Here is a 20,911-nt window from a genome sequence, read left to right on the forward strand (position 1 = left end):
GGCCACGCCCATTTAACATTAACTTTGGTGAAAGTCTACTATACTGCTGCTACTGATTCTATCAGAAGAAAATAGCTGTACAACAAACCTACACAGCTCTGTCTCTAGCTAGCTAGCTAGCTATATAGCTCTGTGTATGACTTTTAGGATATTTTCTCTGATGAATTCTGTATTATAGGAAATTTTACGGGAAAAATATCCAATAATTTAGCGCATGCGCAAGCAGTCGATAGCAGGCCTTCTTTATGAAGGCATAATGAGATTAGAGACTTGACTGCAGATCTTCTTAGTGAGGTCTGCAACAACGTGTGCACAGAACCAGAACTGTTACAGGGGAGAACCTAGCAGGAGCAAGTGCCAATATACAATCGGGTGCACGCCTAGACATTGCAGCCAATGGAGTATGGGGTGGCTCCTTTGAAAGAACTTATTTTGATGTCAGGGTATTTAACCCACACGCTGCATCCAACAGACACACCGACCCTCAACAGTCTACCGCAAGCACGAGCAAATAAAGAAAAGGGCCTACGAACAAAGAATTCTAGACATCGAACAGGCATCCTTTTCCCATTAGTCCTCTCTGCAACAGGAGGCTTAGCTCGTGAAGCAACCACCTTCTACAAGAGACTCGCTTCGATGTTAGCATCTAAATGGGACCAATCATACAGCAGCACACTATGCTGGCTCCGTTGCCGACTAACCTTTTCCCTCCTTCGCTCATCGATCCAAGCCATCAGAGGGTCCAGATCGTCAAGTGGACACCCCTTTAGATCTGGGGCCATCGACCTGGTGATCTCGGAGACCCACCTCCACCAATAAACTGAACCTTTGTATGTACCCTTAATCCTCTATATTTCCCACCTACTACACTTTTGCCATGTAGTCTAGTGGGGTTTAACTGTCATAAATTGGCACCTCAGGGCTACAAGGGAAAATATGGCTCATAAAGTGGCACCTCAAGCATATGCAGTAAAAATAAATTAATGGTGTTTTCGATGAAGGAAAATGTCTTGCATGAGAAACAAAATGTCATAAATGAAAACATAGAGACAGAGGGTGTAGTCTGTAGGACTAGTTCATCAAAAATTCCGCTGTGTGCTTGCAGAAGGAGCTGCTTTAGAGACACTCTGGGAGAGGGCTAGGGCTCAGGCTGAGCCTTGCTCACTAGCACTAGTACTGCACGCACTGCACTAGGCCTGTTCAGCTTCTGTAAAAAGAAGCCAGTTTAGTAATAATGATTATAGGAGTGGCTATTTTAAGCTTACCTTTGCTTGCCTACTAGCCTGGCATAGCTGAAGAGAACTGGTCTAAACTGACACCGTCTAGAGCTAGCTGTGTTGTTTCTTCTGGCTGGTTGCTGCGCAGTAAGTGGAGGGAGGGGCTGGCTAATTGAACAGAGAGGGGGAGTGGCTCTGAACCGTTCGCTTTGAGGGAGGGGCTGGCTGCCATATTCTGTCGCGATTTGTGAGTGTGCCTCGATCCCAGGCCGAGTTTTCGCTTTTATAACGGTTAGGCGAACAGTAGCCTCGAGACCAGGCCGATTAAAATACGGCCTGGTATTGCATGTGTAATTAATTATAGGCGTGGCCGTCCACGCCCATGTACTATCTACTAGTTATATGAAGCTTTTTATAGCCTAGCTAGCTAGCTAGCTAGCTGTGGCCTTCTCTATGGTGTTGTGTTGAGAAGGCTTGCACACAAAGCCAGAAGAGGCTCTCATCTACCTCTATGATGGTTGGATGGTCGTGATGTTTTGAACTGGGTTTCTGACAGACTATGGCAAGTCTTTGACTTTGTGCTTCCAACTGCAACCATAGGGTCATCTAGAAGTAGATGTGAGCCTCTTCTGGTTTCATAATAGTGTGCAAACCTCCTCGACAACACAATAGAGAGTATAAGCCACAGCTTCACAGGAGAGAGAGTTTAAAGACTTAAAAGGGTTTCTGACAGACTATGGCAAGTCTTTGACTTTGTGCTTCCAACTGCAACCATAGGACCATCGTAGAGAGCCTCTTCTGGCTTTAGACAAGTGTGTAAGCCTTCTTGACAACACAAAATAGGGGATAAAGCCACAGGAGACAAGTATTTGTTAAAAATAATAGGGAAAGAAACTAGTAAACAAACTAGTTTACGGTATAATTTTACAAAGGTTTACTAACGTGAACGAATCCCCATATTCTGGGAGACTCAGTTTGCGCATGTGCACTATCACCCATGCAATAGAGACCAGGCCGTATTTTAATCGGCCTGGTCTCGAGGCTAGGCGAACAGTTACCCTGGTGTGTGGACGAGCTCTCTTTTCCTAGTTGTCTTCTTGTTTGAATAGTGTTGCTATGTGGTAGTCATGCAGCTTGATGCATAGCAACCAGTCAGCCAATCAGATGGGACATATATCAATTAATACACAGTGCCTCGGGGTTTATGACAGTAAACCACACCTCCCCCTCGGGCTTACGCCCTCGTAGTCGGGAGGTTTACTGTCATAAACCCCTCTACACCGTACATTAACTAATACAAGTCATATTTTCTGTACCCTCCACCTTTCATTGTGTCTACATACCGTATAGCGCGAAATTTTCGAGGGGCTTAATTTTCACGGATTTTGTGGGTTAGAATTCTACACGAAAATAAGTCCACGAAAATTGTTAAAATTAGCTATAAGTATAACCATAGATGTAGGAGAGAGGGATTGGAAACGGAAGTAGATTTCAATGTACTTCACATATGACCTCGATAAACATCCGCGCCTCGCTTAATGAGGGCTAACCTATTCCCCAGGAACTTCGCGGGTAACTGAGATTATTGCAAATCTAGGATTTTATGAGTTGTCACTAGTATTCTGTCAAGTTTTCCAGTATCCAGTGCAACTGTGCTTTATATAGATAGTGAATAACCATTATTCAAGCTCTATTTACCGTTGCAACTATCTTCTTCATTGAATTTAGGTAAGTTTAATCTTGTATTGTACACATTTATCCCTTTTTATTAATATTTAGGTCGTATACTTCAATATGCTTGTTGGTAAATCATGTGGTATCACCCCAAGCCAAAGAAAATTAGTCATACATCAGCTGGTAGAATTTAGTGCTAGAAAAAAAGTTGAATTAAAGAGCACAACTAAAGATCCCTTTTTTGGGAATACGCTAAGCGTTACAGAAATTTTAATTTTAGGCATACATTCCCTTATGATTGGTGATCACCCCAAGAGCATTAGTTTTGGATCAGGTGGATGTATAGCTTTTGTGTGCATGAATGTGTAGTCACCTATTTTTACCTCATATTTGTTATTGGCCCGGTAGTAGATTGTGGTGAAGGGCCTGTAGGCCCGAGATATTTTTAACTACTACAAATGCTGTTTCATCTATATTTTATATAGCAATACCTCGCAAGCCATGAGTACGCTGAAGAAAAGAAGACAGAAGAATACCCCTCCTCTCTACACCCCTACACGTCACCGCCCTCGTAAATGTTATCGGCTGTTCCGGCTATATATACACCCTTGTATACCTCACCAGCTTCTCTCCATCTAAGACTGTCTGATTAGAGTGCTAAACTAATCATAATTATAGCTGTAATAATCATTTTATCGTGTAAGTTTTTGTTAATGTTGTTCGGTTTGATCCCACTCGTTTTACACTTAGAAAGCAACTAGCAGTGCTGTGGAGTGTTTTGCTGTCTCCAAGTGCATGTAATTATTATACTTAATGAATTGGAAATTGAAATGTATGCTCACCAGCCTAGTATAATTTATATAGAAACTTCGTACAATTGATTCATCAAAAGTGAAAACAATTATTAAGAAAGTTACATGGTGTATTATGTATCTTGTCGTGTGAATGATCATGGTTATTGCCTCAAACTAGTGGACTTCTTGATGGTTTTCTTTTTCGTTGGCAGCAAAAGAGAAGCCTCTGACAGTCACAAATACATTCACAATTTCAGGGAACTAAGCATCCTCTGATGATTTTATATCTACTGGGAAACAAGTATCCAATACCACTAGCTCTGCACATTCTCCTTACTATTACCATGTACCGATGCACTGTTGATTGTGTCTCTTTCCCTCTTGTTTCACCGCTTATGCAATGAGTTTTCCTCATTTGAGGCAAGAAAAGAAGACAAGAAAGCGAGGCGCAGATGTTTTCCGAGGCCCACTTCCGTTTCCAATCCCTCTCTCCTACATCTATGGTATACGTGCAAAGATTTAAGGCGTGGCTTCCAGTTAGCAGTCATTCCGCGAACATTGTGCAACGAAATGGCTTTTAGAGGCCAATCCACGAAATATAAGTGCCTCGAAAATTTCGCGCTATACGGTAGTTGCCCGACAGGGCTCCGCCTAGCCTCGATTCCAGATTTAATCGGCCTTGAATCGAGGCTAGGCTCCGCCCAACTAGTACATACCTTTAAGTCATAGATCATGCGTAGCGTTATATATATCAGGACATGCTGGTTATTATACGTACCCAGAGTACCTGGCTTTTGAGATAGACTACCGTATAAATCTTGCCTAAGCTAGCTAGCTAGGAGCTAGAAATGACATACAACCCTAGGTCTTTCGAAGCTGTTCCACATCTGCAATTTGATAAGCTGATTCAAAAACTGAGGGAAAATCCTGAGCAGAATTGGGTATAATTATAATTATGTCAGTGAGACGATGTATTAAATACTATGTAGTCTACCTATGCTAGATATCAATTGCTATCTAGCTCAACTTTCCATGGTTGAACAATAATTTAATATTGTCAATAATTATTGTAATAATTTATTATAATATTGATACCCTTATTTAAAGTGAACTCTTGTACTTGGCTATGCAGACCAAAGTTTCTATGGTAAACACTCTCCTACGGTTCAAGTCTAAAGTGGAGGGAACAATTACCGTTGACAGCTGGCCTGATTTCAGTGCTATCTTATCCCATCAACACTCGGAAATGGTGAGGCATTTGGCATAATAGTTATACTCTAAAATAATTATCTCTGCAGGGATCTTTTAAATGCTGTGTGCTTGAGAGAAAAGAAGATCATGTTCAAATGGTCATTCAAGAGATAGCAAAAAAGAAGTGCAAGTACATAATGGGTAACGTGCAAACTATCATGTGAATTGTTTCCTATGTTGTACATGCACAGTTGATGAATGGCTCGGAAAAGATGTACAGGCAGCACTACAGTCTAATGACATGGCAAAAGGTCCTATCATCAATACTTATATTGCCTTCTACCTCCCAAAAAGCTGTGATTTCATCGTTAAACCAATGTAAGCTCACAAAGCCATAGTCAAGTTTTTTTTACCCAATCTCCTAAAAAAAACTTTGTTTTAACGTTCACGTTGTTATTCCCATAATTATATAGGACCTGCCCAGAAGGATATGTTTTGAGAAGCCTGGAAGAGTGTCATATGGAAGAGGTTACAGTGGATTGGAGTTATATGGATCGTGACAAAAAGATATCCGTATTCACCAAGATAGTCAAGCAACATCACAGTGTTGGTATCTTCCCAATATGCTCTGGGAAAATAGACAAATCTCCGGTTGGATGGTGTATGCAATATCCATCAGGATTCTTTGGTCACTTGTTTGTTAATGAGGAGCATCGAAGAAAGGGACTTGCTAAGGTTTTGATACAACACATATGCTGTTTAATTGAAGAAGATGGAGAGGTTCCTTTAGCATTTGTTGAAAAAGACAATATAAAATCACTTTCCCTTTTTCGAAGCCTTAGTTTTGTTCAGTCAGATTTCCAAGCTGCGACTCTTACACGCTTTTGTTAGTCAGCTGTTTTGCATGCAGTGTCTGTATATTTTTTGGCCTGTACATTCCTAGTGTATTATTATAGGTGTATTCTTTCAAATGTAAATAAATTGCTAGAATATTGATCAGGGAAAAAGGACCAAAAGGTACCGAAACAAGCGAGGGAGGAGAGCTGCAAGTTAACCCGTCACAACGTCATTCACAGGTATACATGTGTAGATGTACGATCTAAGTGTTTAAAGGTTTTGCAGAATTCTTGCAACAGGGCTAAACAGACACAGCAATGACTTCCATATATTATAGTGTACATGTCAAGGTATAAATTATGTATAATTATTTGAATTGAAAGATGTCCTGTGAGCCTAAGAGAGCATCAGCTTATTCACAAGATTTAATTAAGGTGGTGGATGGTGCACCAGGTGGAAATTCAGGGCAAATATTGTTGTGAAGTTGGTGTGTGCAGAACTGTTGGCATATCTGTGTATTGACTGCATTATCAGTTGCTTTTAGTACCATTTGGAGGTTTTTGCAAGACAGTCAATGGTTCTTGTTGCAAAGCAAAGAAGTGAGAGGAGCATACCTTCAAGACATGCACATTTTCAATGGTCATCCTGAAATGTTGATGAGACTGGAGGCTGACAGAAGAAATTGCCAGAGGAGATTTGTAAGGCCTAAGGGGCAAGCCTCCTGTCTTCAAGCTTATCAATATCAACCAATATACCCATACCACTGTTTGGAGGGTGTTTCGTTTATCAACTGTTCCGGTATCATTGAAAAGAGCAACAGTTCTGAATATAAACTGATGCTCTCTGGACATCTTTCAATTCAAATAATTATACACATACCAGGTATCATACAGGATTTTGAATTAGAGGGGATTTTGAAAAGTCACCAAAACGTTGGTCAACAGTTATTTCAGTACCCTGCCGGCTATGGACACTCAGTCGTACGACTGAGTACCTGAATGCAAATTTTAGGGGGGGGGGGGGGGGGGGATTGGAGCCAGAGGGGGATAATCATATATCCCTGTATGGTGCATATACATGTACATGTACATTGTATATACTATAATCAGCAGTTGACTTCCATAATTATATGGAAGTCCTTATTATTATGCATTTAATACAATGATAATTATTGTTCTGACAGTACAATGTGTGATGTGATGTATATGAATTCTGCACTAGCTGTTCATGACATTGTGACACATTGATGTACAGCTCTCCTCCCTCGCTTGTTTCGTGACTTTTGGGTGCTTTACGCGTCAGACAACAATTGGTGGAAGAGTTCCAGAAATACATGTCCTTAGCTTGACTGCGTACTAGAGACTTTAAGAGGCGCCAGTGATGTTTTAGCCCATCAAAGCTGATGGAGGGCAACATACAACGATACAACAACTGGAGAGAGAAATCAAACGGTGGGTGTGCGAATTTGAAAATAGCGACTATACCTTCTTACGTACTTGCATCTGTGCAATTTAATTATCCTCAGTCCTTTACTTTATGAGTCCCCTTACACGTACAAGCTATGCCTGCTTGTATTTAATGTTTGAGGCATGGTATTGGTTAAACAATTGTATGCATAATACCTGAATACCTGTTCAATCTTGACAATACAGTACCTTTTTGATTGACCTCTATTTATATCAAACAAAGCTATCTCTGCCCTCCACAGGCTGAGGTATTATAGAGAAGGACAGCTGGCTAGGAGGAGGAGGAGAAATCTACACTGGTTGAGGATAAAAAAAGGTCACGTGGACAAGGTCAAAGTGGAGCATGAGGTGGATGGCAAGCTCAGTTTCAGCAATTGATGCTGAAAGAAAAAAGTGAGATTATAATATCTACTGTCCTATTTTTATAGTCTATGTACAAACCACTATAGTAGCTAATAAGTGGGAATACTCCTTAAACACTTGTGTATGTGTCACAAGAATCAATATGAGGATACTACCTCATTTTATGAGCCTGCTCCTCACGAGTACAGTCAGGTTCCTGTCCCAGCAGGGTTTCATCTAGTGGAGTGGGCTGGGGTGAACCTTCCCCCCAAAATGCTCATCTTCCCCCCCTCCCCCCCCCCAAATGTTTGTAGAATTAATGACATCATCACATTTAATCCTAGATGAAACCCTGCCCAGCTGGGGCAGGAATGCTCAAAAGCATGCTCCATTTGTCTTTCTGCTTTCATGGTGGCCTGGGATCGAGGCTAGCTCCATGCAAACAACACAGGCTGGACAAGGTTGGTATATATGGGGAAGTATATAGAAGTATAATATATTAAGACAGAGTGGTAGGTTTTCTAAACGCAATCATACCTGATCTATATGTATATGTGTATTTGTTCAGCACCTCTCATGATCGACTTGCCTATATTGCTATATAGCACATTGTAGTTGTGTATAATCAAGGGCATATTAAGAGAAGAGGGCATGCAAATCACAATGTATACTGTACGTGTATGCGTTAGGCCCTGATAATTTTTTTCACCCAATCTATTCTTTAATTCTTGAAAAATGTGCCTATTATTCTCATAAAAAATCTGCCCAAAAATGTGATTATATAAACAAAATTAAGACTCAATCCCAGGCCGAGTTTTCACTTTTATAACGGTTAGGTGAACAACTATACAACTATAGGGCTACACACAACGACACAAGCCATAATTCATGTATCACGATTCTCATTCTTATATTCACTTTGCACCTTCAGGAATTTTTGCCGTGAGAACATCCTTATGTAAAACTTAATGATCTTTACCAAAAATGTACATTGTTGCCAATTATTCATTGACACCTATTATGCTAAAATTATGAGCATAATTTATCAGGGCCTAGTATGCGTCGTATTATTGATGAGTCAGCAGGATATGCTAGGCCAACCACCCACTAGGGAATAGAGTAAAAACAAGAGTATAAAGTGCACGTGCAATAAATTCTTGGACATAAGCCCCCGCCCAATGATACAATAGATTGTAGTTGCATCTCTTCTTTTTTACGCCCTTGCTATTATCTATGACAGGCTGTCTTCAACTGAGGCTCATGAGGAACACTGTGGCATTGACAGCTAGGTGTAATGATCGAGCTGATGTACAGGCCATTGTCAGTAGTGTACTGTTTTCTGGAGTGTGGTTTGGACTGTGCAATGTTAAAGTTACCGTGGATACTTACTTGCCTGCACTTAGAAATCGTCTCAGTAACTTCCTTGAGATTCTGTTTGTGTTGTCAATCATAAATCATACATTTTGTTATGACATCATTTAATTTTTAGATTTCTAGCAGAGGAGGAATGCCAGGGTAACGTTTAATAAAAAATTAAACATTCTTGTTCTGTGGGTCTTCTCAGAACCCTTTTAGTTGATCAACATGCAGTGACGAGGAGTGCTGGCTGTTGTGTTGGTGTTTAGTCTCATCGGGATGATCCACATTCCCAACGGTCTGTGAGGCCAAACCCTGCCCTGTGAAGACTGGTGCTTGTGTATTCATTGTCTACGTTCTATACTGCTCATCTTCATGTTGTTTCAGGTATGTTGTTAGCTTTTTAGTATGTAATTTAATATGGCCATATGCTTTGCTATAATTTTTTTAGATTGAGAAACTAGTCTCTTTTTGTATCGGAATCTCTTAGTGTTTGTAGCGCCCCGAGTTTAGTTTCCGTATAGCGCTCTATTTTTGAGGAACTAAAATTTCGCGGATTTTACATTTATGAGGATTGAGGATTGACCACACCTTGACAATAGAGAGGTCTTTACAATACCGGAAGTATCAAAATTTCAAGATCAATCTGCCAAAACCGCGAAATTTTAGTGCCTCAAAAATATATAGATAAACACAAGTGCAAGCATGCAAGACTTTTCAGTATAATTATACAGACTTTTCCTGTGATAGTTTCAGTTTAAAATGTTTACAGTGTTTGTAATTGAAGTGTTTCAACCAACAATTATACCTTTCACAGACGATGGATGACACAAATGCTGTTCCTAACAGTTTATAGATCCTAGTCTCAGTAATAACAGGAGCATTAACTCTTGGTAATAATATGTGGCAGCTGCCAACAGCAACCCCATTTGACTCCCCAGGGACTGGGTGTCATACAGGGGGAAAGGGGGGATATCCCCCTCTAGCTCCAATCCCCCCCCCCTAAAATTTGCATTCAAGTGTGCTTGTAGTTGCCAATTTTACATACTAACAGTTGAAATAGCAAAACTGTCTAGTTGCTTTTCTTATTTCCCCCCTCTACTTCACAAAACCCTGCTCCCTTGGGCTATCATTGCGTTATTATGTAGATTCTGTGCTGCTCAAATGGCTATACATATACGCATGCATACTGTCTATACATTACATGCTCATTGTATGCATATTTATACCTTATCTTTATCGCATCTACAGTTTGTGGCTCTGGTGCACCTATCTTCTGTAACCCTATAATAGCTTCCAGATAATTTTAGTTTGAGAAACAAACCTGCACATAATAATTATTATGTACATGCAGTCATGTATTTTATAAGCTGAATCTTTTTGATCTCATGATTGGACTAACATGCCTCATGCACGTTCTTATAATTATTTGTGTTCCTACTGTAGATGTGCTTATACGTACATGATTGGTCTGCAAGAACATGATTTATAATCATGTTCATTATCACATGCATGCAGGCACAGACTCGTGTGATAATCTTCAGTGTCCATAGGATAATAATAATATCATAATTATGCAGTAACAATTTTACAACTTCATAATTTATAATTTACGCAAGTACTCTTGCAAAATAAGGACTAGTACTATACAGACTCTATTTTAATGTACGTGTGTATAATTACCACATGCATGATCTATTTATAATTAAAAAGTTGTGTATACGATGAGAAATGAGGATAGATGTAGATGATCGAAATAAAAAGGAATTAAGTGACGTATACTTGCCTGGGAAAATGTAATCAGGTTTTTGTCTATAATCTAATACGTTTTCTTGCTCCGTTTTGATGAAGCCTTGGCTAATGACAGCTCTTCTGTTAATCTCTCTCTCTCCTCACATTCCTTTTCAACTATCGCTTGAAGCACTGAAATCTGTACATTAATACAAGGGATGACATGTCACCACACGCTGATACTACAGTAGACTTGATATACCGGCCATTTGGTTTGGCACGGATTGCTAGCTAGATTACTGCACAAAACTCGCCCTGAAATGCGGCCACTCGCTATTCCGTAAACAACGACAATTATTTGATATTTGATAATTATATAGAGAATAATACAGGCAAATGCCTACCTTCAAAATGTTATCACGGAAATGTGTATAATAAAACCACATCATATAGCAAGTCATCCACGCGTACAGCTTAAAGGATCAGGTAAAGTATCCTATATAACCTTACATACCTCTTGGTATGCCTCAGAGAGCTTCTCCTCGAGAGCCACCCTCTTTTTCTCGGCCAATTCCAACTTCTTCCTCACTTGGTGTGTCTCAACTGATGCTCTCTCCTCCAGGCTTTTCCTGTCACGTTTCTCTTGGAGTAGAGACAATTCTAGCGCTTTGACAGAGCTCAAGTGATTTGTCATTTCCCTGTCTCCTATGTCCTGTGGTATCTCATAAAGTGTGTAAGGGTGGTAGCTATAGTTACCTTCTCTTTCTGTAGCTGTTCTTGGAGAGATGAGACCAGTCTAGTCTTTTCCAGTTCACAAGCAGTCAATGTTGACGTCAGCTGTAACAAACGGTAGCACTCAAAAATTAATATACCGTATAGCGGATAATTTTCATGGGGTAAAAAATTCTTTCAACTCAAAAACTAGCCTCGATCCCAGGCCGCACTGAAAATGGGCCTGGTACCATTGAAACTAAAAACTGAGTAGCATAGTCCTACTCTTGGTCATACTAGAAGCAATGAGCCAGAAACTTTTTGTGAAGGCGGCTACTCGAAAACGGTGATTTTCGTGAGTAAACATTTCACGAAAATTACCCGCTGTTACGATAAAATGCACACACAAAATAGCTATATAATTATAGTACAATATAATTGCCGATAAATTATACCTCAATTAGCTTTGCTCGCATTTCTTGCTGTTTTGAGAATTGAGTCTTAACAGTCTCCTTGAGAGTAATGAACAAGCAGCAAAAAATCATAAAAACACAATCTATTACAAATAACAGACCATTTCATGCTCAGTCTTGATTGCCTTGCGAGCACTTTCCAACTGATACCTATGTTCTCTTCTCACTGTCTCTAACTCTTGGGAGTGCTTCAACTGTAGAGCTTCCATTTTCTTATGGCCACAGGTCAACTCCTCTCGACAGCTGGTCATTGATGACTGCAACTCCTGTGAGTGCATGCGGAACAAATAATAGACATACATTTTCCATCCACCAACACTCGTCACAAGGTTTGTGAAGTTGACCTGACAGTTTCAAAGAAGTTACTGATACCATTTCTAAGTACATGTACATGCAGCTGACGCTTGCCACAGCCGGGCTGTAAGTGTGCATGATAATTTTAATAAGAGGAGGGCTACATGTCAGACTCACACACACCCATCTCAATGCTGTGACAATTTACGTTAATCCACATACATTGCATATTATACCTTTCGTGTCTGTTCCAGTGACTTTAACTTGTGCAATGTTTTCTCGAGTGTGGCTTGGACTGCAGCTTTGCTAGACTCCAACGCATTGACCTGGGTCTCTAACTCCCTCACTCTCCTGCGATAGTATAAACAAACTCCTGATAACGTATACACATTAAAATCAAGGGATCTAACAGGAACGCATTGTAAAATAAGATGGATACGTACTACATCGCTTGCTCTCTCTATATACCTGCCAGCTCCATTACACCTAGCTGTCAACTCCACAGTGGTTTCACGAGCCTCAGTTGAAAACAGCCTGTCATAGATACAATTACAATGTAATAATATCACGTTGTCAAGGTAACAAGGGTGTAATAAAAGTCATACAACCTCTCTGTGTTATACTATTTTTATTACACGATCACACAGCCTTGAGGCATGATTTGGTAAGGGGTTGTAGTGATATAAAACACATTATAGCATGAGAATCCTTGTGTTTTATTTAAATATATGCAGGCAATTCGTCCTCATGCTTGTGCCTGTATACTTAAAATAGAACACTCGAATAATTATTAGGCAAGTCAATCCTCAGACTGAACATTACTGTATATGTTCTAATTTATCGGACAGCAACAAAATCTTGGAAATTGTCTGGGTATAATAGGGCGTATGCATTACTACAATTCCTATTATTAGACTTCCGGTCGAAGGGACAGGGCGTTAACTAGAACACATTTTTGTAACAAATCTAATGTAAATGGTTCGTTTTTGCTGTGTTCCAAACTGCTCTAATAGGTCTGATAGAGAGTCTCACCTTTCCTATTTTGGACTACCTCTAAAGAACAAGTCTTTACTCAAGAAGTGGATTCACGTTGTTTGTCGAAAGAATCTGTTGATCAACAGCAACACCAAAATCTGCAGTGAACACTTTGTCAACGCACATGGCAGGCGTCTCTACTCAGATGAGGTCCCCAGTTTGCTTCTACCAGTTGTTGTAAGGGCTCAGAAGGCTAGAAAGGAACCAAGAGAGCGCAGTTTACTCCTACAAGAAGAAGGCTTAGATGAATTGGAATTGGAACAAAAAGATGTGTCAACACAAACGGAAGAGGTTGACGTTGAAGTACCTGGTGAGCTGTTAAGAATGAAAAAAATGGTTGCTAAGCTGGAAGCCAAAGTACATGAACTAGATACGAAAATGAATCGGCAACTATTTCGGTTTTCTTCAATCAAAGATGATGATGTGAAGGTAGCGTTCTATACTGGGTTTCCTACGTCTTCATGTCTTAAAGCATTCTTTCAGTTTCTTGAACCAGCAGCTAGTGACTTAATCTATTCTAAGAAACAAGAAGAAAATCATGTTCGAACAGGAGAAGAAACTAAGCGCTATCGTCCAAGATCATTACCACCCATAGAAGAGATGTTTTTGACATTAGTTCGTCTTCGCCTTGGACTGCTAGAGCAAGATCTTGCTGATCGCTTCAGTGTATCTCAATCTACCGTTAGTAGAATTACTTGCACATGGATCAATTTCCTCTACTTGAAACTAAAACAAATTCCTATGTGGCCTTCAAGAAACCTTGTGAGAGCAAATATGCCAAAACAATTTAAAGAACAGTACCCTACAACACGAGTAATAATTGATGCTACTGAAATATATATCGAACAACCTCACCTACCTGAACTGCAACAGATGACTTTCTCTAATTACAAGAATGATAACACGTTTAAGGTTTTAGTTGGGATCTCTCCTGACGGAGCAATTACTTTTGTCTCGTCTTTGTTTCCTGGAAGTATTTCTGATAAGGCATTAACGAGGGAGAGTGGGATATTGGACTTGTTAGACAGTGGAGATTCGGTAATGGCAGATCGAGGAAGACCTTCTGTGAGGGGTGTACGTCTTAACATTCCACCATTTCTTAGAGGAAAAAAGCAACTTTCAGAGAAAGAACTAGTAGTTACTCGACGCATAGCATCTTTGAGAATTCATGTGGAACGTGCCATGGAGAGAATCAAAAATTTTCACATTTTTGACAAGAGTTTACCTGTATCTTTAACTGACATTGCAGATAGAATTTTTTGTGTGTGTTGTGCTCTATCTAATTTTCAGCCACCTTTACTTTAAAAAAATGATTTGATCATTTCATTACATTGTTTAAAACATGCACGGTATTAAACATTGATGGAAAGTAGAATAAGAAACAGAAACAAAATTAGATGTACTTCATGCAACTAATTATAGTCACAACAGCATTGATCATAAATAATAACTAGGTTTATGTTGTGGGTCAATTAATTCTGGTAGAATATGATCAAAAAAGTATGTGTCTAACTTTGGAATAAATTCCTCTTGCCAATGCTCATCAGGTGATATCCGTTCAACAACAACACCTTTTGAGGTATAAACACAAAAGTCACACCACTGGGCAGTATATCGTGTAACATAGAGCTGTAGCTGGACTTGGTGGTAGTACGAGTGATTCCTTTTAAGAGATGGTATACCATTCACAAGTTGTAAGTAAAACCTCTTCTCTTTACACATTTCCTCAATCGTTTTATCTGCCATACTGTAGGGACATTTGAATTCCGCAATACCAGTAGGAGTACAATCAATTGACAGATCAAAAACCCAAGCATCAGGGGACGCACCTAGCCAACATTTGTCACTATCAACAACAAACCCTGCTTTCTTTGTGTGTAAGCCTACATGGTCATTACTTCGCATGTATTTCTCATACTCAATGCGAGCGTTTTCCTCGTGATCTGTTCCCCACCGAATCGCTTTCGGAATGTGCACGAAGGGCTTGTAGTAAATCGTACACTGAAGAAGTGCTGGTGTCTTTTTTACTTGTTGAAGGATGCGTCCACATTTAGACCCGGTTATTCGGCTCTGTCTTTCGGCAATCCATAAAGTGCTCGAACTTTGATCTCTAGTTTTCATTTCCAAATCTTCCTGCTGTTTCTTACTAACAGAGAGCTTGTCTAAAATGTCTTCTGCGGTTACTCTCTCAGTGACAAACACTTTTAGAACATCAGCAGAATCACAAAATTTGACACTATCATCACACAATCTCACAGAACCAGGCTTCAAACAGTACGTGTGGTCATTAGCAATTTTGTCAAACGATGGAACAAGTAAATTTAGAAGAGCACATGGTTTGTTGATGCATAGCAACTCACAACGAAGAGCTTCCAGTGCCAACTTATCAACTTTACGAGTGTGTTGTGGTCGTGGATCATAAACCATTTGTGAACCCTTTCCACGAATCTTTGAAGGTAACAGCTCACGCCGACGATCACCTAACTTTTCGACAGGAATTGGATGCACTTTTCGGCCACGAGGACGGTTCCACTGCTGTAGTTGGTCTGTACAGGTAAGACTTTCAGGTGCATCTTTAATTCTGAAAAAATCAGCCAGTGCATACGAGAGTGCCCCAATATGCTTACAGCTTCCACAAGGTCCACAACCAGCAGGACAACCACACTCAGCACTCAAAATGTCATAGTTGTTCCTATTTAAGCACATACAATACAGTCGATCCTTCCTCATCTCAGGTAAACACTTAGATTTTATATACACTTTGTCAGTTATAGTAGCTACTTCAATGTCTTGAACGTGTCCACATCTAAATAAATTCTCCGCTGACTTACTGATCGATTTAAAGTCTCCAGCTGGTAGAGAGTCCTTTAGACAACGTGTCACAAAATACGACATAATTGTGCTCATAGTGAACCGTGGATCCGTTGGATCATCTATATCCTTATCTCGAGAGAAGAAAGGAAGAATAGGAATCCAGCCTCTATCGGGATAAATGCATTTCTGTGCAGGAGGATCAGTAACTTCTGGTTCTTTAGTAGAAGCATTTGTCCATCCATACTTTATACAAGCGTTTACTCTATGAATCAGTGAAGCGAAAAGTATTTGTAAAGTTAGATAGATCTAGTCTGATAATAGCCTCGATCCCAGGCCGATCCGTCTCTAATTGAACGCTAGGTCGCCTCCTCGGCCTGGTATTGATTGTATCTGGGCGTGTATCTGGGCATGTGCTGTGGTTGCTGTGGTTGCTCAGGTATTCGCTAAAAAAGAGCGAATACCTGAGCAAGGTGGAGCGAATAGAACACTAATAGTGCATGTAAGCATACTTACTCCGTAAAATCACCGTTAAATCACAAAGAACTCCGTGTCATAGGTCTATTCTTTTAGTTTGTCATAGATATAGGCTTAGCGAGCTAGAGTGTGAGGAGCTGTCTTGTGCGAAGGAAGAAGGAGCATCACTCTTGTGAAAGAACAGACCTAGGTTCTCAAGTTTCTGCTATCAGTGGCTACCTTTGATTGACTACACAATTTAATACAAGCGCTTGATTAGACCATTGATTGCCAGATACACTTGGTAGAGTCTATCCTCAGACTCTGGCCATCGAGATCTTGTATACTATGCTCAGGGGTGTCCACAAGTGGCTGGGCCTGGGATGTATTGTCAAGGTGAGCGATATAAATCAATAATACCCTTTCATCATTGGAAATTGTACACTATAGCCTATAGCCCAATCCTTGGTATCTGGATCAAGATATGACATTACGGCACTGGCACTGGTGTTGTGTTAGCCTCCTTCACCGGCCTTCAAGGAAGTTCGGCCTGGGATCGTGGCTAGTTTGTGTGGACCATCACTGTGAGTTACAAAATGTATAGTGGAATGGTGAATTTAAGTTCATACTAATTTGTATACAGGAGCAAAATGGAACCTTCCCCTCCAACCCCCGTCGTACTCCTCCTAGCTGATGGGTGTGAACTCATTGAAGAGGATGCCCCAGTGCCACTCATGTCCTTCCCAAGGGTCCGATCTTATAAAACTACCTGCACTAAAACTACTGACGTAGAATGGCTCTTTCAACACTTGTGGTTGCTATCCTGACCAGTGACGTCAGGATTCTACTGTCTCTTGATGCACTGTGAACACACAATCTTCGTTATGCCACCTGAAGGCTTAGCAGGCATGTCCAACGCAGTATTTATTAAGTCTTTCTGGAAGCTCTTGTTTGAGATCTTCGCTTCTAAACATCTGCATTTATTATGGACGCAGTACTGCTGTGCACAGTATTAATTTCTAGTGTCATTATATCATTATATCGCTGTATTTTTAGCCAACTGTGATAAACTGAAGATTTTACAGTACATAGCTGATACTTACCAGTTTCCGGTCACGCCCAGATACAATCAATACCAGGCCAAGGAGGCGACCTAGCGTTCAATTAGAGACGGATCGGCCTGGGATCGAGGCTAGTCTGATAATTGCACTCTATAGAGCTGCGTATTTACTTACTTACCGACTGACTAGATCACTTTTATTTCCTTTCGTAGGAGCTCCTCTCTCAATAAGCCAGGACTTCAACTGGGCTAGAGTGCCTTTTTCTGGTATAAAGTTACTACAACTTTGTACAGAATTCATCAGATAGAGTATGAAGTCTTACCACTCATCTATGAATTCATTAATAACTTAGCTCTATTCATTTCCTACTCTAGTCCCCTCGACCGGAAGTTCTAATAATACGAATCGTAGTAATGCATACGCCCTATTGGAACAGATTTTTATAGAGCATGCGAAGTGTCTGGAATAATTAGAACAAGCAAGCAGCTGCATGTGAGCTAGCTAAGTTTAATAGAACAGTGTACGACTGAATAGTTGCACTAGCTATCTAAAACTAGCTACTCAAAGCTATCTAACTGTAGCACTCTAAGTCTTACTTGCCGTCTATGAATGTAACTCAACTTTTCAAGGTATTGTCCGGATATTTATGTAATAATAAAGCACTGGAGTGTCCGTTGTATTAGAACAACAAAAATTTCTCAAAAGAGTTCCCGGTAAATTAGTATACGGTATACACATAATTATGTACCCACACACACGATGGCGTTAGAGAACCTAACACTTACTCAAGTTTCCTCTGCATTTTCTGTATATCTTCATCTCTAGCAACAAGTGCCGTTTCCATATGCCTGGTTTTTCCAATGAGATCTGTACAGCAAGAAGAATGGAGGAAGAAACACAGGCTGGTGTATTTGCCACAAAGATTTAAGGAGGTCATGTACTGCACATGGCATACACATTCACCTTGAACCTCTTGCTCGTATTTGAGAGTGGAGTGTTGTTCCTCTCGGAGCAACTGTTTCAAATTGCTCTCAGTCAACGTCCATTTTTCATTCTGCTCTCTCATCTTACTCTTGATACACTCATTTTCTGATCTTAAGCTCATCACAGCTGGATAAAATAGAAACAGTCTTTGTTTGTAAACGTATGAATACCAGTTTATGCATGGTTTATGTGCAGTATACTAGATTAATATTTAAAAAAAACACTCATAAGAAGGCTTCGTTAGAAGCAGGAAATGTGTACTGTTTTACTTTCTATACTCTACCACACCAACCTTGTTCAGCCTGTGTTGCTTGCATGGAGCATGCCTCAGAGCACTCCTGCCCCAGCTGGGACAAGGACCTGGCTGTACTCGTGAGGAGCTGGATTATCTCGACCTTAAAATGAGGTAGCGCCAAGAACCCTGCTTGAATCTTGGTAAGGTCATGCCTGATCTGATTCTTGTGACACCTTGAAAGAATAGATAAAGAACAACAATGCGCTAGACACGTACAAGTAATAATAATAATTATAGCCCAGCGTGGTTAATTTCTTGTGCCTACACGGACTATTAAAATAGGACACTAATAAACGAAGACATTAACTAATCTCACTCGTACATGGAGAATGCCTTCTCTTTCTCTTGCTGGAGCTTCAACTGCTCTAACTGAGCATGCAATCCACTCAGCTCCGCCTTCATATCCCTCAATTCATGCTCCACTTTGACCTTGTCCACCGTAGCATTGTTTTTATCCTCAACCAGTTTAGATTTCTCCACCTCCCAGCCAGCTCTGTCCTTCTCTATATACCTCAGCCTGTGGAGGACAGAGATACCTTTGTTTGATACAAAAACAGGTCCATCAAAGAGCCATCGCATTTCCTCGGGGTTTCAGATTGAGCACAGATATTCTTTCTAGATACAGCATTAGGTAATCAGGAGGCAAATATACCTTGTGCATGTATAGGTAACTATTGCACAGAAGTGAGTACAGAGTTAGTTCAGACATGTATGTAAACTCTACTTTAATATGCTATTGGTGTCATTGCATTAAATTCAAATTCAGGCTGCTAGTACACCCACCTTTTGATCTCGCTCTCCAGTTGTTGTATGTTTCCCTCCAGCTTTGAGATCTCATGATGTACTAGATAGCTCACTCCACAGAACTGACACACTGTCTCCTCACGGGGCAGCCGCTGTATGTCTGCATACCAGGGTCCGGGTGGGAGAGAGAGAGAGAGACAATAATTATAACTACGATGTATAAAAATGGTGCAAAAAATGGAACCTAAGCATGAACAGAAGCAAGTGCAAAGTTATGCGTTTTTATGGGCCAGTACTGGATGAGACCAGCAGATACGAGATAGACGGAACAGAAATAGACTTCACGGATAATTACAAGGATCTGGGAATACTCGTATCAAACACACTGGACTGGTCTAAACACTACTCAACCATATGCTCAAAAGCCTATGGGGCTATAAACCTTATTAGAAGGACTATTACAACCAACAATACTCAAACAAAAAAGAATCTTTATTTTGCCCTAGTCCACTCTCACCTAACATATTGCACTCAACTTTGGAGACCACTCCTTTTTAAAAATATTTCAAAGCTCGAGAGAATCCAGAGCCTTGAAGAGCAACGAACTACATTCTCGGGGATAACTCCTACAGTTATAAACAGAGGCTAACCACACTAGGTATGATACCCCTCATGCACTGGATGGAGCTTATGGATTTACTGTTCCTGGTTAAAAACCTCAAACAACCACAGGACAACTTCAACATCCTAAACCACATTCGCTTCGTCACTACATCGTCGAGACTAGGCAGTGACCACAGACTGGCACACAACTATACAAGATGTAATAAGGCAAGACACTTTTATTTCAATAGAGTAGTGCGTCTGTGGAAAGCAATGCCACGCATTGATCTTCAGATGTCGTATCATGGAATAGAGAGTCTCCTGTCAAAGTTCTTCTGGGAAAATTTTATTAAAAACTTTGATCCAGACAACCTGTGTACATACCATGTCAAATGTCCCTGCTCTAACTGTCTCATCCACCCTAAAATAGTTAACCAGCTGGACTTTAAGACTGGCAGTGGGCTACTTACTCTCACTACAGTGTACATTTGTATACAAACGTACTCAGTTTTAATTTTTGTTCAGCACCACTGAAAAGTTTATTATAATAATAATAATAAAACGTACACTGCATGTATATAAAGGCTATTCAGCAGTCCATGCTGGGAGTGGGAACAGCGGACCAGACATATTAAATGTCTATGATCAGGGGGTGATATGTAAACTCTAATAGACTATGTTGACATGTCATATCATCCCATAGATCTACATGGTAGATCTACACAGATCTACTTGTTGATGCTATTATTTTAATTTGCAACTTTAGCAACTCCAGGCTAAAGTTGCAAATAGCATTATTTACCTTCGGGGAGATCTTTGACAGGTTAATATCTCTC

The 20,911-nt window shown here is 40.3% G+C and overlaps 4 protein-coding genes and 2 long non-coding RNA genes across 6 annotated transcripts; 4 read left to right on the forward strand and 2 right to left on the reverse strand.

Annotated features, from left to right (window-relative positions):
• The first annotated feature begins 2,670 nt into the window (after window positions 1–2,670).
• LOC135346981 (uncharacterized) lies at window positions 2,671–3,722 on the forward strand. Its single transcript, XR_010398165.1, has 2 exons — window positions 2,671–2,945; window positions 3,377–3,722. It is a non-coding gene; the product is annotated as an uncharacterized LOC135346981 (long non-coding RNA).
• A 680-nt stretch (window positions 3,723–4,402) lies between these two features.
• LOC135346601 (uncharacterized) lies at window positions 4,403–5,872 on the forward strand. The gene is made up of 5 exons (XM_064544285.1): window positions 4,403–4,626; window positions 4,818–4,934; window positions 4,984–5,077; window positions 5,128–5,254; window positions 5,350–5,872. The coding sequence occupies exons 1-5, from the start codon at window positions 4,534–4,536 to the stop codon at window positions 5,765–5,767; spliced, it is 849 nt and encodes a 282-aa protein (XP_064400355.1). The 5' UTR covers window positions 4,403–4,533; the 3' UTR covers window positions 5,768–5,872.
• A 4,579-nt stretch (window positions 5,873–10,451) lies between these two features.
• Window positions 10,452–20,892, reverse strand: LOC135346593 (myosin-7B-like). Its single transcript, XM_064544275.1, has 13 exons — window positions 20,878–20,892; window positions 19,512–19,632; window positions 19,051–19,245; window positions 18,726–18,901; window positions 18,413–18,559; window positions 18,235–18,316; window positions 12,555–12,620; window positions 12,323–12,437; window positions 11,894–12,058; window positions 11,775–11,840; window positions 11,365–11,445; window positions 11,123–11,320; window positions 10,452–10,807 (listed from the first exon to the last, which is right to left on the reverse strand). The coding sequence occupies exons 3-13, from the start codon at window positions 19,128–19,130 to the stop codon at window positions 10,697–10,699; spliced, it is 1,287 nt and encodes a 428-aa protein (XP_064400345.1). The 5' UTR covers window positions 19,131–19,245; window positions 19,512–19,632; window positions 20,878–20,892; the 3' UTR covers window positions 10,452–10,696.
• On the forward strand, window positions 12,969–14,449 carry LOC135346561 (uncharacterized). The gene has a single exon (XM_064544224.1). The coding sequence runs from the start codon at window positions 13,062–13,064 to the stop codon at window positions 14,424–14,426; it is 1,365 nt and encodes a 454-aa protein (XP_064400294.1). The 5' UTR covers window positions 12,969–13,061; the 3' UTR covers window positions 14,427–14,449.
• LOC135346551 (uncharacterized) lies at window positions 14,432–18,208 on the reverse strand. The gene is made up of 2 exons (XM_064544206.1): window positions 17,628–18,208; window positions 14,432–16,197 (listed from the first exon to the last, which is right to left on the reverse strand). Exons 1-2 carry the CDS (start codon window positions 17,747–17,749, stop codon window positions 14,559–14,561), a joined length of 1,761 nt encoding a protein of 586 aa, XP_064400276.1. The 5' UTR covers window positions 17,750–18,208; the 3' UTR covers window positions 14,432–14,558.
• LOC135346629 (uncharacterized) lies at window positions 16,264–17,568 on the forward strand. Its single transcript, XR_010398067.1, has 3 exons — window positions 16,264–16,784; window positions 16,839–16,972; window positions 17,032–17,568. It is a non-coding gene; the product is annotated as an uncharacterized LOC135346629 (long non-coding RNA).
• Window positions 20,893–20,911: the final 19 nt, after the last annotated feature.

This window comes from Halichondria panicea, chromosome 13, assembly GCF_963675165.1.
Source record: "Halichondria panicea chromosome 13, odHalPani1.1, whole genome shotgun sequence".
Lineage (NCBI taxonomy): Eukaryota > Metazoa > Porifera > Demospongiae > Suberitida > Halichondriidae > Halichondria > Halichondria panicea.